The sequence below is a fragment of the Ursus maritimus genome, unplaced genomic scaffold (genome assembly GCF_017311325.1).
Source record: "Ursus maritimus isolate PB19 unplaced genomic scaffold, ASM1731132v1 scaffold_30, whole genome shotgun sequence".
Taxonomy (NCBI): Eukaryota; Metazoa; Chordata; class Mammalia; order Carnivora; family Ursidae; genus Ursus; species Ursus maritimus.
The window spans coordinates 3,053,363-3,076,977 of NW_024425564.1; the positions used below are offsets into that span (position 1 = coordinate 3,053,363).

A 23,615-nucleotide genomic window follows, 5' to 3' on the forward strand; every position below is an offset into this window, starting at 1 on the left:
CTACCTGGGTGTTAGGAAGCCAGGGTTCCTGTTTTCACTCTTCCCTGTGTCATTTTAACATGAGTAAGCCACCTAGCCTTCCCTCCTCCTCCTTTAAAAACGAGACATCTATGGAAAAGCTTTTAATCCTGGCTATGATTCCATTCTTGTACCTTCTGCAGAGAGTACAGGAACAAAAACTGTAAAAGACTAAAAACCGCAGCAATGACAGAACCTTTAGAGGCCCGCTTCAGAAGATAATTAGAAATATGAGAATAGAGCAGTATGGTTGTGGTAACCTTCTGTAGCATGTGTTCAGTTGACTGTAAAGCAGGAAACATTGGTTAGGCAGTTTATAGCTGCTTCATCAAAATGAAGAAAAATAATATAAATAGACTATAGCATAAATATTGTATATTGAGCTCTCTTGATCCCTTAGAATTCGCCTCTCCCAAGGGAATAAACAGAAACCTTTCAGTGGAAAGTCACACTGATTTGGGGATTCTATTGTGACTTCAGTGTTTACAATAGAATTATGAGTGCTTATTTGTAAAACATTGCCATAAACATACACATGCCATATATATGTACATATACACATCCACAATTGAGCTTTACCTACAGGTTGGGTGTATATGTGTCTGTTGCTCTTTCTGTGCCATCTTTTAAACTCTGTGCCTTACTTCCCTCATTTGTAAAGTCAGGCTAGTGATAATATATACCGTTGCATATTGAAGAGTACTTAAGATATTGTACACCACTTTTAGCACATAGTAGGCACTCACATGTTTATTACTGTTGTTACAGTGTTAGGATTATTGGCTTTCTAGTGGAATGGCAAAAACTGTGCTGTAGCAGTTTGGGTCCTAACTCTATTTACTACGCCTGCATACAAACTTTTTGAAATAATGCTTAACCATCTTTTTTAGCCCCAGGAAGTCTGGAAAGACAAATACTGAATCAGTCTAAGACAACTGATTATTACTACTTCAGAATATGTTATACAAATTAGAATGAAGAGATGGTGGTTTCCTCATTGGGTTTTCTTTTCTTTTTCTTTTTTCTTTTTTTTTTTTAGATTTTATTTATTTATTTGACAGACAGAGAGTACAAGCAGGGGGAGCGGCAGGGAGAGGGAGAAGCAGGCTCCCTGCTGAGCAGAGCGCCCGACGTTGGGCTCGATTCCAGGACCCTGGGATCATGACCTGAGCCAAAGGCAGATGTTTAACCGACTGAGCCCCCCAGGCGCCCTGCTTATTGGGTTTTCTTGGAAGGCAGCTATGCTCACCGCTATACCACCAACGCCTCATTGGGTTTTCCTAACTAAATCTTACATGTTCTGAATTCCTAGAACTGTGTTCATAACTCATTTTAAAAGAAGTTGAAATAAGGACTCAGGATTTTCCAGTATACTTCCATGGTAGGGTTCTGGTTTTTCCCCCTCCCTCCCTCCAACAAATATATTATCACTAAAATTGGAAAGGGATAGATTTGGGGAATGAAAGAATTATTTCTTTCAGTTCTTCAAAGTGAATCCAGGCCCCTCCCCCACCTACCCTTATCAAGGTCTGGTAGTTTCTTATAGAGGGCTGCTTCAGTGAAGTTGCTTTTGGTGTTCTTGGTATGTGACAAGCGTGGCTGGGAATTACGAAGGTGAAACTCCTATCTGTTATATTCTTCCCCCAGATTTGAGAAGAGAAACAAAGAAACCAATCATTTTGGATTCTTCACATACCTATACTTCCTCTTACTCTTGAGATTAAACTATAATGAAGTAATATCAGCAGTCTGCCTATAACATTAATCTAATCTTTGCTGCATGATGACCCATGATCACTAGTAAAACCAACTGTTAATTTAGTCAGTCATTAAATATTATAGTAAGAGAAGAAAATATATGTTGAAAGACTACTAGCTAATACTCTTTAACTGTTTGCAATACCAGGCTAAGGGCCTTATGTGCATTATCTCATTTAATCCTCACAACAATCCTATTATTTGTTAGAGTCTTTGTACAATCTATTTAGTATCAGTTAGGTGACAATCAGTCATACTAATGTTTGCTCTAAGAGTTTTTGACTTTTTAATTGAGGTGGTATTTGCCTATAATAAAATTTACCCCTTTAAGAAAGGTACAACTTGATGAATTTTGGTAATAGTTGTATCACTGCCACCACAATCAAAATATAGACCAATTTCCTCACCCTGAAAAGTTTTCTCATGTCCTTTTGCAGTCCCTGTCCTTCCCAGACTCTGGGCCCCATGTAATCCCCAATCTGGTTTCTGTTACTATCCTTTTGCATTTTCCAGAATTTCATAAATGGAATCATATGTCATTTTTGGTATTTTACCTCTTTCACTTATCATAATGATTTTGAGATTCATGAATGTTGAATTGCTGAGTAGTATTCCACAGTATGGAAATAGCACAATTTGTTCACCCATTCAGAAATTGGACATGGGGGCACCTGGGTGGCACAGCAGTTAAGTGTCTGCCTTTGGCTCAGGGCGTGATCCCGGCGTTCTGGGATCGAGCCCCACATCAGGCTGCTCTGCTGGAAGCCTGCTTCTTCCTCTCCCACTCCCCCTACTTGTGTTCCCTCTCTTGCTGGCTGTCTCTATCTCTGTCAAATGAATAAATAAAAAATCTTAAAAAAAAAAAAAAAAAGATGGAATATCTTTAAAAAAAAAAAAAAGATGTTGCCATACCATTTTGCATTCGCTCCAGTAATGCATGAGAGTTTAAGTTTTTCATATCCTTGCCAGCCCATAGTATGGTCAATCTCTTTAACTGTAGCCATTCTAATGGGCGTGAAATGGTATCTTATTTTGGTCATCATTTGCATTTCCCTGTTAGCTAGTGATATTGAGGGTGTCTTTTCCTGTGCTTAGTGGGCATTTGTGTATTTTCTTTTGTGAAGTATTTGTTATTTTTGACAGTTTAAAAAAATCAGTTTGTCTTTTTTATTGAGCTGTGCTCAACACAACAAGCTCTTTATCAAATTTTGCAAGTATGTTCTCACAGTGTTTGTCTTGCCTTTTCATTTTAATTGGCCTTTATAGGAGCAAAAGTTTTTAATTTTGATGAAATCCACTTTGCTATTCTTTTTTTTTTTTATGGTTTAGTACCTACCATAATTAACCAGTTTTGTTTTCATTTGGTTCCATTTTTTTGTTTACGTATGAAGAAACTATGGTACAGGGAGATGAAGTAGTTAATTAACCCAAAGTTATACAATAAAGTGGTAGGGCCAGGATTCAAACCCAAGCAATCTCTTTCAAGTTATATTAGATCTTAAGGTTTAAAACTCCCTCAAACTAGGTACAACAATAAAGTAGGCCCTGGTCCGGCAGAATTTACTGAGTGCCTGCTGTATACCAGATACTTTTCTTACAGGAATGGTAGAGTAATGAGGTTTATCAAAAGCAAAATTTTTGCTAATCATGTTTGGTATTATGGGCTAAATTCCTATTTTGAAAAGTTTTTTTTTTTAATTGAAGTGTGTTTTTTTCATGCAAGCCTTGACATTTTACAACTAGTAAAGTACTACTAGTAATGGGTAACTGTGCAACCAATTTCCTGTGGGTTGTGTGTAGTTTAGCCATGTGCTCCTTTTATTTATTTATTTATTTTTTTAAAGATTTTATTTATTTATTTGACAGAGAGAGACAGCCAGCGAGAGAGGGAACACAAGCAGGGGGAGTGGGAGAGGAAGAAGCAGGCTCATAGTGGAGGAGCCTGACGTGGGGCTCGATCCCAGAACGCCGGGATCACGCCCTGCGCCGAAGGCAGACGCTTAACCGCTGTGCCACCCAGGCGCCCCTACTTTTAAATTTCTACTGATACTCTTGCTCCTGCTTACATATATTCTTACAATCTGTTTTGTTGTTGTTGTTGTTGTTGTTTATGTGCAGTTTAGGAGCATTCAGGATTTGGAAAGAAGGCTTTTAGACCAAAATAATTTTTCTAACCCTCTCCAAAAGTGTGAGCCAGGAAGATAGCAGACTTTGAGAAAGTACTTCCTTTGGCTTTACCTGGTATTTTGCAATAGAGGAGGAATGCTTTTGATTTCCATTGCTGAGTGCATATTAGGGAGAAGCTGATAATTAGGCAGGGTAAGAGTAAACTGGGGGGAGCTAACAAATTTCTAACTCCGTTTAAATTAGAATTACAGCATGGACCCTGTTCCTTTATTGAGTATAACAATACGGTGTTATAGTTCTTTGGGAAATAGAAAATAATCAAGACATGACTCCTGCCTTCAGGTATCTAACAGTTTAACCTGGCAGAGTTGATATTAATCTTAATGAGGCTGTCCCAGGACGGCTTATGCTGCTATATCCATTTTCTGTTTTTAAAAATATAAAGCCATGAGAATGAGGAGGTATCATCCTTTGATCAGTTTTCTTAGTAATTAAATAGAGAAATGGCAAAAACGAATATAACAGAAGACATATGAACTCTTTAAAAGAATCTTAAAATGTAAATTAATTAGTTCAGTTCATAATCAGATACTTTTGGTAGGGAGTAGAGATAAGAGCCCTTTTATAAGACATTTTAAAAAAGACCAAAACAGGGGCGCCTGGGTGGCACAGCGGTTAAGCGTCTGCCTTCGGCTCAGGGCGTGATCCCGGCGTTATGGGATCGAGCCCCACATCAGGCTCCTCCGCTATGAGCCTGCTTCTTCCTCTCCCACTCCCCCTGCTTGTGTTCCCTCTCTCGCTGGCTGTCTCGATCTCTGTCAAATAAATAAAATAAAATCTTTAAAAAAAAAAAAAAAGACCAAAACAATTTGTAAGAGGAAAAATATATAGGAAAGACTAATTTGAAAAAAGAAAACGTTCTCAATATTGTATTTTCTTTTTTTTTAAATAGAATATATTAGGAAAATATACATAGAGTTAAAATAGCGAGCGGACACTGCTACTAAGTCCTGGAAATCCTTCAATGAAGGTAAAGCAGGAATGATTCAGATGCATTTTTAATTATCTGAAACTTATTAGTGACTAGCCTTATATTTAAGTGTTTATCAACATTTATGTTTTGAAAGGAAACCCTTTTACAATGAAAACATTTTATCTTTTTTGTCTTCCTTTTCTATTCCCATATGAAGAAGTGTTTTTCTATATAATACTGTACGTCTTTCATCCTATAGTATTTTACGCATGCTCATATTTCAAATGCATACATACATTTAAAAGTTATATGGACCAATCAATAGAGAAGGGACAGTCTTTTAAATAAATGATGTTGGGAAAGCTAGATATCCACATGCAAGAGAAAAGTTGTACCCTTTACACCATATACACAAATTAAAAAATGGATCAAAACACAAGACCTAAAACTATATTTTTTTAGAAGAAAACTTAGAGGAAAAGCTTCATGAAATTGTATTTGGCAATGATTTTTTGGATGTGACACCAAAAGCAACAAGCAACAAAAGTAAAAAATACATAAATTGGACATCAAAATTAAAAACTTTGCTTCAAAGGATACAATAACAGAGTGAAAAGGCAACTTAAGGGATAGAAGACTGTCAGATATCTGACAAGGGGTTAATGTCCAGAATACATAATGAACTCCGGTGATTCCAAAACAGTGAAAAACCCCAAATAAACTGATCATAAAATGAGCAATGAACTTAGACAAATCTCCTCTACTAATATATGAATGGCCTACTAATATATATGGCCTACTAATATATAAAAAGATGCTTAACATCACCAGTCATTTGGGAAATGTAAATAAAAAGTGCAGTGAGGGGCGCCTGGTTGGCTCAGTCGGTTAAGTGTCTGCCTACAGCTCAGGTCATGATCTCGGAGTCCTGGGATTGAGCCCCACATCGGGCTCCCTGCTCAGTGGGCAGTCTGTTTCTCCCTTTCCTTCTGCCCCTCCCCTTGCTCCTTCCCTTTCTCGCTCACTTTATCTCTCTCAAGTAAATAAAATCTAAAAAAGGAAAAAAAAAAACTTATAAAAACTGCAGTGAGAAATCACGTCACCCTCACCAGGACAGCTACTATCAAAAAAGGTAAGAAAATAACAAGGGTTGGCAAGGTTATGGAGAAATTGAAATCCTTGTGCACTATCGGTGGGAATGTAAAATGGTGCAGCCAAGATGGAAAGCAGTATGGCAGTAGCTCAAAAAAATTAAAAATACAATTACCCTATGACCCAGCAATTTTACTTCTGGGTATGTTCCCAAAAGAACTGAGAGCAGCGTCTCCAAGAGATACTCGCATACTATGGGACACCTGGGTGGCTCAGTCAGTTAAGTGTCTGCCTTTGGTTCAGGTCATGATCCTGGGGTCCTGGGATCGAGCCCACATCGGGCTCCTTGCTTAGTGAGGAAACTGCTTCTTCCTCTGCCTGCCGCTCCCCCTGCTTGTGCTCCCTCTCTCTCTGACAAATAAATAAATAAAATATTTTTTAAAAAGGAGATACTTGCATATTCATGTTTGTAGCAGCATTACTCATTATAGCCAAAAGATGGAAGCAACCCAAGTGTTTATCGCTAGATGAATGAATATTTTGTCATACACACACACACACACATACACACACAGAGGAATATTATTCAGCCTTTAAAAAAGAGGGAAATCTGACACGTGACAGCACTGATGAAACGTGAGAATACACTAAGACAAAAAAGCCAGTCATGAAAAAACAAATACTATGTGGGTCTCCTGACTGGCTCTGTTGGTAGAGCATATGACTCTTGATCTCCGGGTTGTAAATTCGACTAGTCCCATGTTGGGTGTAGAGATTACCTAAAAATAAATATCTGAGGGAAAAAAAAGACAAATAATATATGATTCCACTTACATCTAGATGAATCTAGAGTAATCAGATTCATAGAAATGGTGGAATGAAAGTCTTGCAAGGGCTTGGGGCAGGAGGAAATGGGAAGTTATTTAATGGGTAGAGTTTTAGCATTGCATTGCAAGATGAAAAAGTTGTAGAGACTGGTTGTATAACAATGAATATACTTAACAGTACTGATCTGCACACCTAAAAATGGTTGTGATGGTAAATTTTGTATGTATTTTACCACAATTTTTAAAATGTTTTAAATCAATAAAGAAAAATGTTAGAATGTTCTAAAGTGGTCACTATAGTTATATTTTGTTGTGGATGAAAGTATTCCATGATTAAATTAAAATGTTATATTTTAAAATGTGTTATATGATTATTTTATTTTATAAATCTATTTATTTAAATTCTAGTATAACTAACATACAGTGTTACATTAGTGTCAGGTGTACAATATAGTGATTCAACAATTCTATACTTTCAGTGCTCATCATGGTAAGTGTACTCTTAACCCCCTTCACCTATTTTACCCATCCCCCCACCTACCTTCCTTCTGGTACCTACCAGTTAGTTCTCTATATTCAAGAGTCTGGTTTTGGTTTTTTTGTTTTGTCTGTTTTGTTTTATTGTCTTTTTTCTTTGTTCATTTGTTTTATTTCTTAAATTCCACATATGAGTGAAATCATATGGTATTTGTCTTTCACTGACTGACTGACTTCTTTTCTTTCTTTAGAGATGGGAAGAGAAGGGATGAGGCAGGGAGAGAGAAAATCTTAAGCAGGCTCTACACCCAAGGCAGAGCCCAACACGGGGCTTGATCCCATGACCCTGAGATCATGATCTGAGCCAAAATCAAAAGTCGGGCACCTGGGGCGCCTGGGTGGCACAGCGGTTAAGCATCTGCCTTCTGCTCAGGGTGTGATCCCGGCATTGTGGGATCGAGCCCCACATCAGGCTCCTCTGCTATGAGCCTGCTTCTTCCTCTCCCACTCCCCCTGCTTGTGTTCCCTCTCTTGCTGGCTGTCTCTATCTCTGTCAAATAAATAAATAAAATATTAAAAAAAAAAAAAAAAGTCGGGCGTTTAACCAATTGAGCCACCCTGGTGCCCCGCTGACAGACTTACTCCACTTGACATTATACCTTCTAGATCCATCCATATTGTTGCACATTGCAAGATTGCATTCTTTTTTATGACTGAGTAATATTCCATTGTGTATATGTATATATATCTTATTCTGCATCTTTATCCATTCATCTATTGATGGATATTTGGGTTGCTTCCGTTAAAATGTGTTAATATGATTTTTTAATAGACTTTATTGTTAGAGCATTTTTAGGTTCACAGTAAAATTGAGCAGAAGGTACAGAGTTCCGTTATACGCCCCCTTCTCACACATGCATAGCCTCCCCTCCCCCCCAAACATACTCCACCAGAATGGTACACTTGTTAAAATTGATGAACCTACATTGAAGCTATAAAATTTTATGAGTTGATTTTTTTATTTTATTTTATTTTATTTTAATTTTATTTTTTTATTTTATTTTTTAGATTATTTTATTTTATTTGTTGAGCAGGGAGCCTGATGTGGGGCTTGATCCCAGGACTCTGGGATCATGACCTGGGCCGAAGGCATATGCTTAACTCACTGAGCCACCCAGGTGCCCGAATTTTATGGGCTTTTTTGGTTTGTTCGGTTTTGGTTTTGTTTGTAGAGAGGGAGAGGGTGGGGATGGACAGAGAGAGACTCCAAAGCAGGCTCCACACCCAGCACAAGAGCTTGACAAAGCCTGACAAGGGGCTCAATCTCACAACCCTGAGATGACGACGTGAGCCGAAATCAGGAGTTGGACACTTAACTTACTTGAGCCATCCAGGTGCCCCAAAATTTTGTATTTTAAAATGTATTCTTTGATTACACTTTGCAGAAGGAAGAAAAAAAGTACAGTTCATTGCTTTTATACTGGGCTTTTTGTATACTTTTAAACTTCCAATTGCCTACAGTTAGTTATATATAGAAAGCATTTGAACTGAGGGATAGCTACATTATACATTTCTTTAAATATATATTTTTACTTCAGATATTGTTACAAATGAAATAGGACTCCTGAAATTGATAAATTGCGTTTGAGCTAATAATTGAAGTCCAGATCAAGTGTAAGAACAAATTCTGTATTCTTGGTGTATTATACCTATAATTATGATCCTAAAGATCAAAATATCCTAAAGATTAAGAATCTTAAAAATGTTTATGCTTTGACCCCATAATTCTGCTCCAAAGAATTGAACCTAAGGAAGTATGGGAGAAGCTTGCTTAACCAACTGTGGACTAATTATGCTCTCCATTCTGTTTGCAAATATGAGTGATACTGCTGTTTTCCTATTCTGTGGTGTGGTCCATACTCTGCTTCAGCCAGTTTGAGTGGGCCTTGTTAGTGCCCTCCAGCCACAGACCACTGGGGACACAGATGTCACTGAACAAGTTGGGTTCATTACTCATTGTAGGGAGGGAAAATGCATATGGGAAATGTGGGGTATTTCAGTAGGAGTGTTCAAAAGGATTTATTATAGAATTTGGGCTTGTATTAGGTGATTTGGGAAAAGGTTTAAGGAAGAGGGTCTTTGGGGCGCCTGGGTGGCACAGCGGTTAAGCGTCTGCCTTCGGCCCAGGGCGTGATCCGGTGTTATGGGACCGAGCCCCACATCAGGCTCCTCCACTATGAGCCTGCTTCTTCCTCTCCCACTCCCCCTGCTTGTGTTCCCTCTCTCGCTGGCTGTCTCTATCTCTGTCGAATAAATAAATAAAATCTTTAAAAAAAAAAAAAAAAGGAAGAGGGTCTTTGCTCTGGATGGGATATTGTTAGGATGTGGGCCGATTCTTCAATATCTTAATAAATCTTATCTAGGAGGCAGGCTGAATAGACAAGAGACTAAAGCTATACCTGCTGGAGAAGCAGCAGTCACTCCTGTCAGCCAGGAGAGGGGGATGTTTGGTATTTTGTAGGTTGCACAATGACCTTATTTTTTGTCCAGACAAAATTTTGAAGTGTTTTTGTTTTGTCTCACTTTTTCATGGTCTCAGAGTGACCTTGTCTGATGTTGATGTTTTGTGAGATTGTTTATGTCCAACAGGAGAATAGCATGGCCTAGCTTCCCCCAGGCCCGCTTCAGACATCATTAAGGCCTAGATGTCAGTATCAAGCAGTTTCCAGATGTTAGGGGCTGCTTTTTTCTTCCTCTTAGTAAGAATCAGTTGAAACCTGTTTATATCCATTGTGCTTCTTGTAATTATAGAATTTAATTAGATCGTATATAAAGCACTTAAATTAGTGTAGAAAGAAAGAGGGATTATTTCAATGAAAACTTGAACATTTTTGGAAAGACTTACTGAGGTGAATTGCTAAAAGCATTTTTTAAATTGCTAATGAATTAGGGATGGGTAAAAGGCAAAAACAAGTAGGCCGTTCAGAACACATTTTTACCAGAAGGGTTCTTTGTACTGATTGCTTTACAAGTATCTGGTCCTCAGTCCACTTTAAACCCACATTGTAAATTGAAATGATATATCGTAAATATGATGTATACAGTAAACGAGACGTGGAACTCTTTATCACCAGGGCCACACTCACAGACAAGGAGTTGACCTTGTAGCAAAGATTAGTGAATTAATATACTTTGACGTGGTTTAAGGTAAAAAAAAAAAAAAATGTTTGAGGTATGTATATGTTCTTTTTTTGATTCCTCACTTGAGGCAACATTTTAAATTAACCTACCAACTATAGTTCTGATTGTCAGGTAACAGGCTTTTACTACTCAAAAAAAACCAAAAAACAAAACAAAAAAAAACAGCTACATGAAGGTTTAGGTGCAAAATTGTTCATTAAAACTTTATAATAGTAAAAAAAAAAAAGAAGAACCTGAGTGTTTATTAATGGAAGTGATGAGATTATAATCAAAAGCTGAAATAGTATATAGTTATTAAAAGTCATTTTTTAGATACTGTCTTTTAACAAGAAAAATGCTCATACAGAATGAAATGTAAAGAGGAAATCACAAAACCAAATAAACTATGACCAGAATTTTAAGAATGAATATGTAAAATTTTTAAATGCAAACAAAATGTACATATATCATTCGGAAGGAAATGAACCAGGGAATTGACAGTTTACCCCAGATGCTGGGATTTCAGAGGTTTTAATATACTCTATGCTCTTCTGTATTTTCCAGTTGTTCTATCATGAGTATATATTATTATTTTTTGTGTGTTTTGTATTTTTTTTAATTGGGGAAGTATATTTTTTTCTTTTTTATTTTAAGTTTTTATTTAAATTCCAGTTCGTTAACATACAGTGTAATATTAGTTTCAGGTATACAATATAGTGATTCAACACTTCCATACAATAGCTGGTACTCATCACAACAAAGGGAAATAATTTTTTTGAAGATTTTATTTACTTATTATTTTAGAGACAGAGAGAGAGATTGAGAGAATGAGTGGGAGGAGGGGCAGAGGGAGAAGCAGGCTCCCCGATGAGCAGGGAGCCCGATGTGGGGTTTGATCCCAGGACCCTGGGATCATGACCTGAGCCGAAGGCAGATGCTTAACCGATTGAGCCACCCAGGTGCCCAAGAGGAAATACTTTTTAAGAAGAGTCTCTCAATTGGCAATTTTAGAAATATATACCTGTGTTCATACCAGTGTGGCTCTTTGCTCAGTGTTTCATTCAGTAATGGGATCTCGATGTAAGAGCAGCTTTATGTTCCCAAATGAGAAAAAAAGCAAAGGCGCGGGCATGATTTTTTTAGGTTGAGGCTCCTATGGATTTAATTGACAGGCTAATGTTTCTGACTTCTAAGGCCTAGTGCAGACCTTATCTGTGAATTAAGCTTTTGCTGATGGCTCTAATCCCCACCCAAAAGCAAAAGCCCCTTGTTTATACTCTGTGTTAGTGTTTACCATGATTTGTTTAAAACAAAAACAGTGCATGTATCTTTCTCTTCCACTAGCCATACTACATTCCATGGTCCTTGGAAGGAAGATGCGAATGGCCATCTTTGTATTAATAGCTATACCTTTGTTCCTCGGTAATTGGCTAAATGTCTTGAACAAATGCACAGTAGTAACTCCCACAATATGAAGATTTCCTGAAGAAGTATGTCTTAAAGTATCAGAGTTGATAGTAAAAAAAGAAAAAAAAATGTTCTCGAGGGCCCTCTCTAAAACCTAGCAGTCTTTGAGGAGAATCCGTGACAGGAAAGCCAACCTATCAACGGGAGACTTTACATTTCACCTGATGATTCTGGGCTGTTTTCACAGTAGAACCATGTGTGAGCATATAAATTGATGTAGCCATTTTGGAAGGGCATTTGGGCAATATGTCTGTCAAATTGAAAATGCACATCACCTTTGCATTTCTAGGAATTTACCCTCCAAATATACTTGCACAAAGTAGACAATCATATATGGACAAAATATGTTTCTCGGTAGGAGAGTGACTGGAATATTATGCCGTCATTTAGAATGAGGTAGATCTGTTTGTATTTACGATGATGATGATGGCTGTCCTTTTATTATTTATTATTTTTATAAGTAGGCTCTACACCCAGCATAGGGCTTGGACTCCGAACCCCAAGATCAAGAGTCGCATGCTCTACTGACTGAGCCTATATGCACCCCGATAATGATTGCTGTTCTTTATTAAGCCAGACACCATGCTGTGCATTTGACATGTTTTATCTAATAATTCTTATAACAATTTTATGGCAGGCACTATTATTATCTACATTTTGCCAATGAGAAACTAAGGCACAGCCCTTAAATAATTTGCACATCACCTGTAAGGGGCAGACCTGGTATTTGAATCCAGATAGTTTGAGGTTAAAACAGGTTGCACTTTTAACCTCTAAGATGCATATTCTCCCTTCTACTGACAAAGAAAGATCAAGGGGGGTGCAGAGAGAGAATCACAAGCAGGCTCCATGCCCAGCATGGAGCCTGACTCGGGCTCCATCTCACAACTCTGAGATCATGACCTGGGCCGAAACCAAGAGTTGGTCGCCCAACTTACTGAGCCACACAGGTCCCTCAAGATATATATTAAATGAAAAGCCTAATTTAATGTATAGCATGCTATCATTTGCATCTTAAAATTTTTAAAAAGTGACAGCACACACAGGAAGGATATAAAAGGAACAACAGTGGCTTCTTACAAGGAGGGAATGGATATCCTTTCACTTTATATCTTTCTCTCTTGTGTGTGCTTTAATAATAAGCATATGTAACTTACAAATTTTTAAGTAAAATAAGTATCTGATCTTTTGAAAAATTTTAATTCTTAATGAAGACAAGCTTAGTCATAAGTCACGAATGCTTAATGCATCTCTACTTACCAACCTCGGTATAGAGTTCCCCTTATTCTAATATCCTATCACCTGCTCTCAGTTCAGGATAATAGCTTTCTTCAAAATTTACTTCCACTGGGATTCATTGTTTACCTGAATTCGCTGTCAGTCCTTAAGTTTTTGATTGACATCAGACCTCATTTTTGTATTTTACCCCTTTAGATCGCCTACATTTTTTTATTGTTTCCCAAAGCATTTGAGACTGCTTATTGTAAGATATAATTACAATTACATAAGCTAGGGGCACCTGGGTGGCTCAGTCAGTTAAGTGTCTGCCTTTGGCTCAGGTCATGATCTCAGGGGCCTGGGATCGAGCCTGCTTCTCCCTCTCCCTCTGCCTTCCACTTTCCCTGCTTGTGCCCTCTCTCTCTCTCTCTGTCAAATAAAACAGAAAAAAAAATTATATAGGCTAATACACTTCTACAGTTGAGTAAAGTCAACATTTAGTTTCCTGGAAGCAGGAAAAAAGGAATCTGAGTTCAGTAGTTCTTGTGATTTGACAAAAGAACACATAATCATTTGTTTAAAAAAACAAAACTTTTTTTTTTCTAAATTTTGAGAAGACATCTTTCATGGGCCAATTTATGCAATTTATACTTTCCCAGTTGTTAGTTGTTTTTGTCTACCCAACTAAATTATAAGCTTCCTTAGGACAAATTCCATTTTATTCCATACCGTTTTGGTTCTATCTATACCTAGAAAAATGCCCTTATTATTATAGTCGAAATTATAAATTAAGCAACAACTGCAACCCAGATATATTTCAAAGATTATGTTATTGCCGCTTTTCAAAGATTCAATCTGGGAGCAATTTAGAAACTGATACTACTTTCATCCTTCTCAGCAGGGAAGCTACTCTGATCACCTTCAAAAATCACAATTTATTTCTTAGTGGGTAGCTTTTTACCAGGTTCTTTTGTAACCCCTGCTTCCTGAGTGTGTAATGTAAAGAGAATAGGAAATTTGTTTGAACTTGTGTTTATGACAGTTAAATATTTTTAAATATGGCCTGTAGCGTTCAACCACCTTTTTCTTTCTATTAGGCCAAGTTATCAAGGCATGGGACATTGGGGTGGCTACCATGAAGAAAGGAGAGGTCTGCCATTTACTTTGCAAACCAGAGTATGCATATGGCTCGGCCGGCAGTCTCCCCAAAATTCCTTCAAATGCAACTCTCTTTTTTGAGGTGAGTGTGTGTGTGTGTGTGTGTGACGTTGCCTTGTTAGCATCTGTTCTACTATAGTGCTGGCTCTGAAGCAACAAGCAGTGGAACAAGGAGCTAGGCTTGCTATTGAGAATCAGATCCAACTTATTTATTTTGGAGCTTGGCTTCTTGAATTGTTTCCCACAAACCCAAGGGGTGTGTGCCAGTGCTTTCTTAGAAGCGTGTTTCTGGCACAGAAATGTCGTATCCAAATAAACAACAGACACCAGGCTTAAGAAATAAAGGTTCTGGTCAGTGGTGTGAGTATAACATACTCAAAATGGACCAGAAGACAGGTTGGAAATGTGGGAGGCTAATGTTGAAATGTACCTAAACCAGATTGTAAGATTTTTTCGTATTATACAGGTTCACAATTTGTCACAGATCTCACTTCTTCATTAGAAGCAGTAGGTGGTGGTAATGTTATTCATCCTGTGTTGAATTACATATGTTTGTCCAAATCTGTTTAAAAAATTGAGGGAGGAAATGCCTGAAACATCATAACTAGGTAAAAAACACCTTTAGTTGGTCGTAGCCCTGATTGATAAGATTTATTTTTACATTTAAAAAGGGAATTCCATGAATCTGGGGTGGAAAGGTGGTGGCCTTTAGAGTCAGACAAAATAGTTCTGGGCCAGCACCTTGTAGCTCTGGCTTCTTGCCCACAAGGCAGCTTTCCTAGTATTTCCTGTCTGTCTTTGCACTGCAACCCCGCAGGATGCAGTCCTAGACATTATCATTACGTGAAGGCTCTTTCCAGGTATTGAAAGTGCAGTGTTCCTTTTTTCCTACTTTTCCAATAACTGAGATGCATAGATAAATATAAAAGAGTTTTATTTTGTAAAATGAAAGGAGAATTGGTTGCCCTTGTCTTTAAGTATGTTAAGTTGGCTCTGTTTGGTCTTTTCTCAGCCAAATTCTTTTTTCCTTTCTAGATTGAGCTCCTTGATTTCAAAGGAGAGGATTTATTTGAAGATGGAGGCATTATCCGAAGAATCAAACAGAAAGGAGAAGGATATTCAAACCCAAATGAAGGAGCAACAGTAGAAAGTAAGTATTGCTAAATAACAGCAATTAGTCCTTAGAAGTTGGGTTCCATTTATGGGGACAAAGTGGAGATTTCTTTCTAAAAATCTGTTTATAGTAATAAACAATTGGATATAGCCCAAGAATAGTTTTAAATTCAACATTTATTTAATAGTGACTTTATTTGGTAAATATTCATCCAACATGTCCATGCTAAGTACTGTGTCAGCTTCTGTAGACCCAGAAAGTGAATAAAAGGTCATCCCATCCATCAAGTCCAAGTCTGTGGACTCCTTCATGTGCCAGCAACTATGTTAGCTGCCTTACGTATTTATTCATTTATTTCTCACAATAACCTTACGAGATAAGATTTATTATCCCCAGGTTAGAAAAGTGAGTTCCGGGAAGTTGCATAAATTGCCCAAGGTTACGGAGTTTCTAAACAGAGCAGTTAGACTATGGTGCACTTCAGAGCTCTCCGACCCATTTCACCGGCTTTCCTCAAGATGAAAAAGTTCGTTTTAGTTAGATCAAAATTGGATAATAGTGTTCATTCTATTCTAGGAAAACTGGGTTCAAGTTCTGCTTTGCCATTTATTGGGTGATTTAAAGCTATTCCATTTTTTCATTTGCTAAGTTGGGAATAAGGATACTACTGGGATACCTGATCATTCTTCCTCCCTCCCAGAGCACGTTCTCTATACCATCATGTACCCTATACTATAATCAGTGTTTGCCCTTTTCCCCAGTACACAGCGTGAGGACCAGAATCTTTCATTTTTTTGTTTCCAGCATCACCTACAGTCCCTTACATGCATTTGGTGTTCGGTAGATGCTCTCTGCCTGGATAGATGTTTGAAAGATGCCATTCACTGAGCTGAAGTACTTTAAAAAAGAGAGTTGTGAGAAAATGTGGAAAGATACTTCCACTAAGAAAACAATCAAAGCACCAAACAAGGATGGCAATATGAACTATGGTAAAAGGCCTATTTAAAGAGTTCATTTGGAACAATAAATTAGAATGGTTGATTTTCTTATCTTTACCCTTGTATATACTATTTGAGACCCATGTTTCATTTCCATGAGTGTGGCAAATTAGTTCAAATTGAGTTACTCATTTAGTTGGAAATAATTATAAATAGTATTATTGTACTATTGCAGTTGAAGTGTTTAGGTAGCTATCATTCGTGATAAGTTTTGGAATACACGAAGAGGAGCTCAAATGTTGGAGAAATAGCTAGACTAAGAGTCGGAGATAGGATTCTGGCTTCGGCTGACTCTAACTAGCCCTTGCCTCTCTGGGGGTTAGCTTCCTTCCTTTCCGGTGACACCAGGGTAGACATCTTGATTTCTAAGGTCCTACTACCCCTGAACATTCCATGACAGAATTCTAAATGTTTATGAAAGTTACAGGGGTGATACAAAATTATCTTCAGCAAATATGTAAAAGATTATAACATACATTTTGATTTTTTATTATGAAAATTTTCAAACATATACAAAAGTAGAGATTTTTTTCCCTATGATATAGTAACTCCCCAAATTCAACAATTTATAATGTATATTTTTAAACTGGAGGTTTTTGGCAACCAAAATAAAAGGAAAAACTTTTTTCCCAATTATAGACAATGCCACAAAGCCACCACTGTAGAGCTAACTTTGGGGCAGGCTAAATTAAATCAGATCTTGCTCTTAGTAGTAGTTTCAGTGGGAGTCTTTATTTTTAGCTTTCTGTTTTAAAATAATTTTCAACTTATAGACAAACTGTGAAACTAGTACAGAGAATTCTCTTACATGCTTCACCCAACTTCCCCTAATGTTCACATCTTCCCTCACCACAGTACATCTATCAAAGTCAGGAAATTAACCTTGATGCAATACTATTAACTGTTCTGCAGATCTTATGTGAATTTCATCAGTTCCCAAACTGATGTCCTTTTTCTGGTCCATGGTCAGATTCAGGATTCACCGCTGTATTTAGTCCCTCTGATAGTAGTCTCTCCAGTCAGTGACAGTTGATCAGTCTTTCTGTGATTTTCATGACTTTAACACTTTTGAAGACAGCTGGCTGTTTATAGAATATACTTCAGTTTGGGTTTGTCTGATTAGATTGAAGTTACACATTTTTTTAAAAATACCATAGGAGTGATGTTGTGCCCTTCTCAGTTCATCATTATCAGGAGGTACAGGATAGTGATGATACTAACTTGGGTCCCTTGGTTAAGGTGGGGTCAGCCATGTTTCTCCTTTGTAAAGTTCCTATTTTTACCTTACTGAGTATCTCGTTGGGAGAGAACTAAGAGACCATGCAGAGATCTTCTGTTACATCACACCTTCACATATTGATTTTAGCATCCATGAATGATTTTTTTTCTATGAGTGATTTCTGTATGCAGCAGTTATTACTGTAGTATTTGCCTAATGGTGATTTTTCTATTTCCGTTGTTCTTCTACAGTTTAATTGGAATTCTGCTATAGGAAGAGCTGCCTCTCCTTCTCTGTTTTTTCAGTTATTATAATAGTCAGGACTCATGGGAATTTATTTGATTCTGTGGGTTATTATTCATTGCTATTCTTATTTGTTGCTCAGATTGTCCCAGGTTTGGCCATTAGAAGGTTGTTTTCAACATACCTGCTTTGGTTTTTAAGCACTTCGTTACTTTTTTTTTTTTTTTTTTTTTAATTTTACTTATGGGGCACCTGGATGGCTCAGATGGTTAAACATCTGCCTTCAGCTCAGGTCATGATCTCTGGGTCCTGGGATTGAGCCCCATGTCAGGCTCCTTGCTCAGCGGGGAGTCTGCTTCTACCTCTCCCTCTGCTTCTCCCCCCCACTCGCTCTCTTTCTCTCTCTCTGTCTCTCAAGTGAATAAATAAAATCTTTTTAAAAATTATTTTTAAAAAGGATTTTACTGATTTATTTTAGAGACAGAGGGAGAGAATCCCAAGCAGACTTCATGCTAAATGCAGAGTCCGACCAAGGGCTCAGTCCCACAACCCTGAGACCATGACCCTAGCTGAAACCAACAGTTGGATGCTTAACCAACTGAGCCACCCAGGCGTCCCAGTACTTCCTTACTTTTGGTATAAGATGCTCTAGGCTCATTTTGTAACTTCCTTGCTGTTTCTCCAAGGAGCTCTGATTTCTTTTATTAGAGATATTCTAATATTTAGAATATTTAGAAACCAAGATACCTGGGTACTAGGTATACTCACACTATGGAATGTTATTGCTTCTAGAACCTCTTAAGCAGACAGAGCTAGGAAATACATGTGCCTCAATATGCATATATACACAACTATATGTATTCTTTATTAGTCTGTATATGTATTGCAAACTATGAGTACATACTAACACTGCCAGTTCCAATCCAGCACCACAGGTTCACTCTCACCTTCTCCCGTTGCTTATTTAAAACTGCTTTCTCCAGCAGTGAGAAACGTTACTCTCATTATCCACAATATATTTATTTGCTTAATTGTAGTTTACACAGAAAGTAGTTTTAGAATTGCTAACCCACACCCTGTGAAAAACAAACTTCCTAACTATAGGAAATATTTGTGTATAGTTCCTTTAGGCATGAGCCTTAGAGCATACATTGAAAGCACTGCTTTCCAACTTCGGTTAGTTATTCTTTGTCACTCCCTTCAGTGTGGTTATGCTATTCCTTCCTAATGCATTTATGTTCATTCGTTATGTTTGTGTTCCACACACACTGGTTGATGATGTTGACTACTTATTTGTGTTTGGGGTAGATGAAACGTTACCATGATTCTAAACTATCCAAAAAGATATACACAGAAGTGTTTTTCCCCCCTCATCTCTACTAACCTGTTCCCATTTCCCCATTATTTCCACCTTCCTTCCTACCTACCTCCGTTGGTCACAAGTCACATTAGTTCCTGGTTTATATTTTTTGTATTTCTTCTGCAGAAATAAGCAGGTACCTGTATTTTTTCTCTTCTATTTCCTTCCCTTAACATACTATCAGTGGATTTTTTAAAAATTTGAATAATTCTTTGTCTCATTTTACTTTTTCAGTTTCCAAATATCTTAAGAAAGGGTAATGACTGATTTTTGTCTCTCATCTTGTTAGGATTGTACTTTCTTGGGAAATTTTAGAGTAAGTGGTTTATTTTGACTTTTTCTCCCAAAAGTTCTTTTTGGTTTTCTGGAACTAATCAGGTTTATAATGTATTTTCATTTATCAAGGGTAAGGTGTCCTGCTTTCCCTCTTTGAAACAAGTTCACCGTGTGTGGGAGGAGGACAGAAGGTTGACTTAAAAGTGGTCTCTGTCCGAAACCACGATCACCTTGTTCTTTTGGAAGTCTTCTCAGTCTTGACCAGTTTGCCTTTTCTGATAGCATCACCTTAGATTCAAAGCCAGGAAGAAATTCCAGAACTAAAGCCAATTCTGCAGTGAAGGAGAATAGGAGACAGTGATGATCCATCATATAACAAATCATTATAGACACATAAGAGTTACAGAGTGCCTGTCACTTTTGTGTAAAGGTACAGTGAGTAATCAGGGGAGGGGCACACAGGCTTTGGAAGTGATAGACTTGAATACTGAATCTTGGAATCGCTACTTGATATTCTTAGGACTTTAGACAACTTACTTGACTTACTTGGGCAATCAGATTTGTCATCTGTAAAACAGGAATGATAATCTTTTACACCCACAGAGGTTGTTGTGACAGTTAAATGAAGAAAGGTGCCTAGTACAGGACATTTAATTTCTTCTTTCTACTCTCTATATTTTGCTTAATTTGCTTTGCTTCCTGAAAATAGATTTAAGGAAGGAAATCCTTGACTCCTCTTCATCTTATATCCTACATCCAGTTCATCAGCAAATCGTTTTGGCTCTACCAGGGTTGACCTGGAACCCATGATTAATTTGTCTTTGTTGCTAAGGAAAGTCTTCAAACTAATTCTATAGCTTCTTAATACTTATTGTACCTAAATACTATTTATCCAGGATGTTTGTTTGGTTTTTGGAGAATAAAGTTATGGACTGAATCAAAAGACTTTTACTGAATTGTGATCTTTTGCTTCCTTTTAATTATTTTGTATGTGGAAGAGGAGAGAACTTAACATTAGTTGACAGGATTTATTCTTCCTCAAAAAAAATTTAAGATTGTATTTATTTGAGAGAAAGAGAATGAGAGAGAGCACAAGCGGGGGGGGGGGGGGGGGCAGAGGGAAAAGACAAAGCACCGCTGAGCAGGGAGCCTGACGCAGGGCTCCATCCCAGGACCCTGGGATCATGACCTGAGCCGAAGGCAGACACTTAACCAACTGAGCCACCTGGACACCCCTCAAAGAAATTTTACCCTCTCTGTCAGGATCCTATTAATTGCAGATCAATTTTTAGATTCTGTTCCAGTGTGCTTTTTCTTATGTCAATTAAGATGACCATCTTGTAATTTTTATTCAATCTTGTTCTTTTTCCATTAAAAAAAAAAAGTCACAGTGTTCTAAGGTAGTCTAATTGACTTTGGGATGATGACTGTTACTTTAGTCATCATACTTTAGTTGCCTGCAGTAGCCACATTGTTAACTTTTAGCTTTGCTTTCTTAGAAATCTAATCTGACTGGCACAAGGCTCTAAATAGCTACCACTCCTCCTTCCCCAAGTCCCCCATCTTTCACATTTTTTGATTTGTTAACTTCGGTGCTTAGAGTAGACACATCAAATGCTGGCTGCCTGTGGCTCTCTTGCCTCATGGTGCTTTCCACTGCATTTGAATGCAAAAAATGCAGACAGTTGTCAGTGTTTTCAAACATGACCATTTCAGCAGAGCCATCTGCAGGATTCAGTTTGTTGGAATACCCTTCCTTCTCACCTCCTTTCCCTATCCAGATCCCGCTGAATTCTTAAGAGACGGGCAAGGGGTTTGGAGAATGATTTTTAAAAAGAGTAAGAAATCCACAGTCGGCTGGAAAATAGGGAGAATATAAGAAGTGGATTAGATATTATGAAAAATTTCTGGACTATATAAAGTAGATAAAATTGGACTGATGGAAACTAGACTCAGGAAACCCAACTCAAAACAGGTGTAGAGGAGATCTCTGCAGAGGTACATACCATTCTTCTCAACAAACTTGGGCAGAACTCCAAGCTCACAGTCAGCTGGTGCAAGGGAGCCAAAGCAGGCTATGGGGCAATCACCAGGGTTGTTATAAAACAATATGGAACAGCTGGGGCAGTAAATTTTAGTAGCAGTACTCAACTTTGGCTGAATTTAGAATTATCTGGGGAGCTTTTAAAATCCTGATGCGGGCCCAACCAGTTAAATAAGAATCTTAAATCTCTGATGGCTAATGATTTTGAACATTTTTTCATGTGTCTGTTAGCCATTTGTATGTCATCATTGGAAAAGTGTCTGTTCATATCTTCTGCCCATTTTATGATTTGTTTATTTGTTTCTCACGTATTGAGTTTGAGAAGTTCTTTGTAGATCTTGGATACCAGTCTTTTATCTGTAGCATCATTTGCAAATATATTCTCCCATTTCGTGGGCTGCCTCTTAGTTTTTTTTTACTATTTCCTTGGCTGTGCAGAAGCTTTTTATCATTAGCCATCAGGGAAATTCAAATCAAAACCACACTAAGATACCACCTTACGCCAGTTAGAATGGCAAAAATGGACAAGGCAAGAAACAACAATTGCCGGAGAGGATGTGGAGAAAGGGGATCCCTCCTACATTGTTGGTGGGAATGCAAGTTGGTACAGCCACTCTGGAAAACAGTGTGGAGGTCCCTTAAAAAGTTAAAAATTGAGCTACCCTATGACCCAGCCATTGCACTACTGAGTATTTACCCCAGAGATACAGACGTAGTGAAGAGAAGGGCCATATGCACCCCAATGTTCATAGCAGCATTGTCCACAATAGCTAAATCGTGGAAGGAACCGAGATAGATGCCCTTCAACAGATGACTGGATTAAGAAGTTGTGGTCCATATATACAATGAAATATTACTCAGCTATCAGAACGAGTTCTCAACATTTGCTGCAACATGGACGGCACTGGAAGAGATAATGCTAAGTGAAATAAGTCAAGCAGAGAAAGACAATTATATGATTTCTCTCATCTATGGAACATAAGAACTAGGAAGATCGGTAGGGGAGGGGGGATAGGGAAGGGAGGGTGATCAGAAGGGGGGATGAAGCATGAGAGACTATGGACTCTGAGAAACAAACTGAGGGCTTCAGAGGGGAGGGGGCTGGGGGAATGGGATAGGCTGGTGATGGGTAGTAAGGAGGGCACGTATTGCATGGTGCACTGGGTGTTATACGCAACTAATGAATCATCGAGCCTTACATCGGAAACCGGGGATGTACTGTATGGTGACTAACATAATATAATAAAAAAACATTAAAAAAAAAAAAGAATCTTAAATCTCACAGGCTGGAACTCCAGGCACACGTTTTTAAACTCCCTGGATGATTCTAATTTGCAACCAAAGATTGAGAATTACTCTAGGGTCTGGCTGTGTCTTTGCTCCTGGGCTAAAGTCAGTAAGACCAGGATTTCTAAAATAAAATAGGGATCTGCCTCAGAAGACTCCGTGTGTCAGGACTTGGATTTAGAGAATGAGGATACAAAGTATCTTTGAGATTTTAAAGCGGATTTGAAGGGAACTAGCTCTGCACAATAGTAAGTAGGCTCAAGTGTTTTGCTCCTGAAGTCAGGCTTTTTTGTTTATCACCACTGGGGAAAGACGTGCCCAGCCTTCATGGGCATATCGTGCTCAGCTTATAGTAAATGCTCGGTAAATATTTCTGGAATCTCCACCCATAGATTTCCACAATCAGCCCACCCCTTTGGGGAAAAGCCTACCATGGAAATGTATTTAACCACTTAGATAAACTGTGCCAGGTATTGACAATCATTTGGTCTTTCTGAATCCTTCCTTTATAATACGATCAGATAACAAAGAAACATCAGCAAGTACCCATGAGAAAAAGAAGCCCCAAGATGGACTAAGAAGAAATAGAAAAGAACTTCTAAAATATTTGTTATTACTGGGGCACCTGGGTGGCTCAGTCAGTTAAGCGTCCAACTCTTGATTTCAGCTTAGGTCATGATCTCAGGGTCCTGGAATCAAGCCCCATGTTGGACTCAGTGCTCAGCACAGAGGTCTGTTTGTCCCTCTCCCTCTGCTCCTCTGCCCCCCGACCCACATGC

The 23,615-nt window shown here is 38.1% G+C and overlaps 1 protein-coding gene across 8 annotated transcripts in view; it reads left to right on the plus strand.

Annotated features, from left to right (window-relative positions):
• FKBP5 (FKBP prolyl isomerase 5) overlaps nt 1–23,615 on the plus strand; it is a 112,971-nt gene that overhangs the window by 59,601 nt on the left and 29,755 nt on the right. For all 8 annotated transcript variants that reach the window (XM_040644706.1, XM_040644703.1, XM_040644702.1 and 5 more), the window contains 2 exons: nt 14,235–14,377; nt 15,331–15,445. In XM_040644706.1, the coding sequence (XP_040500640.1) occupies nt 14,235–14,377; nt 15,331–15,445 (258 nt within the window). The remainder of the gene's footprint in view (nt 1–14,234; nt 14,378–15,330; nt 15,446–23,615) is intronic.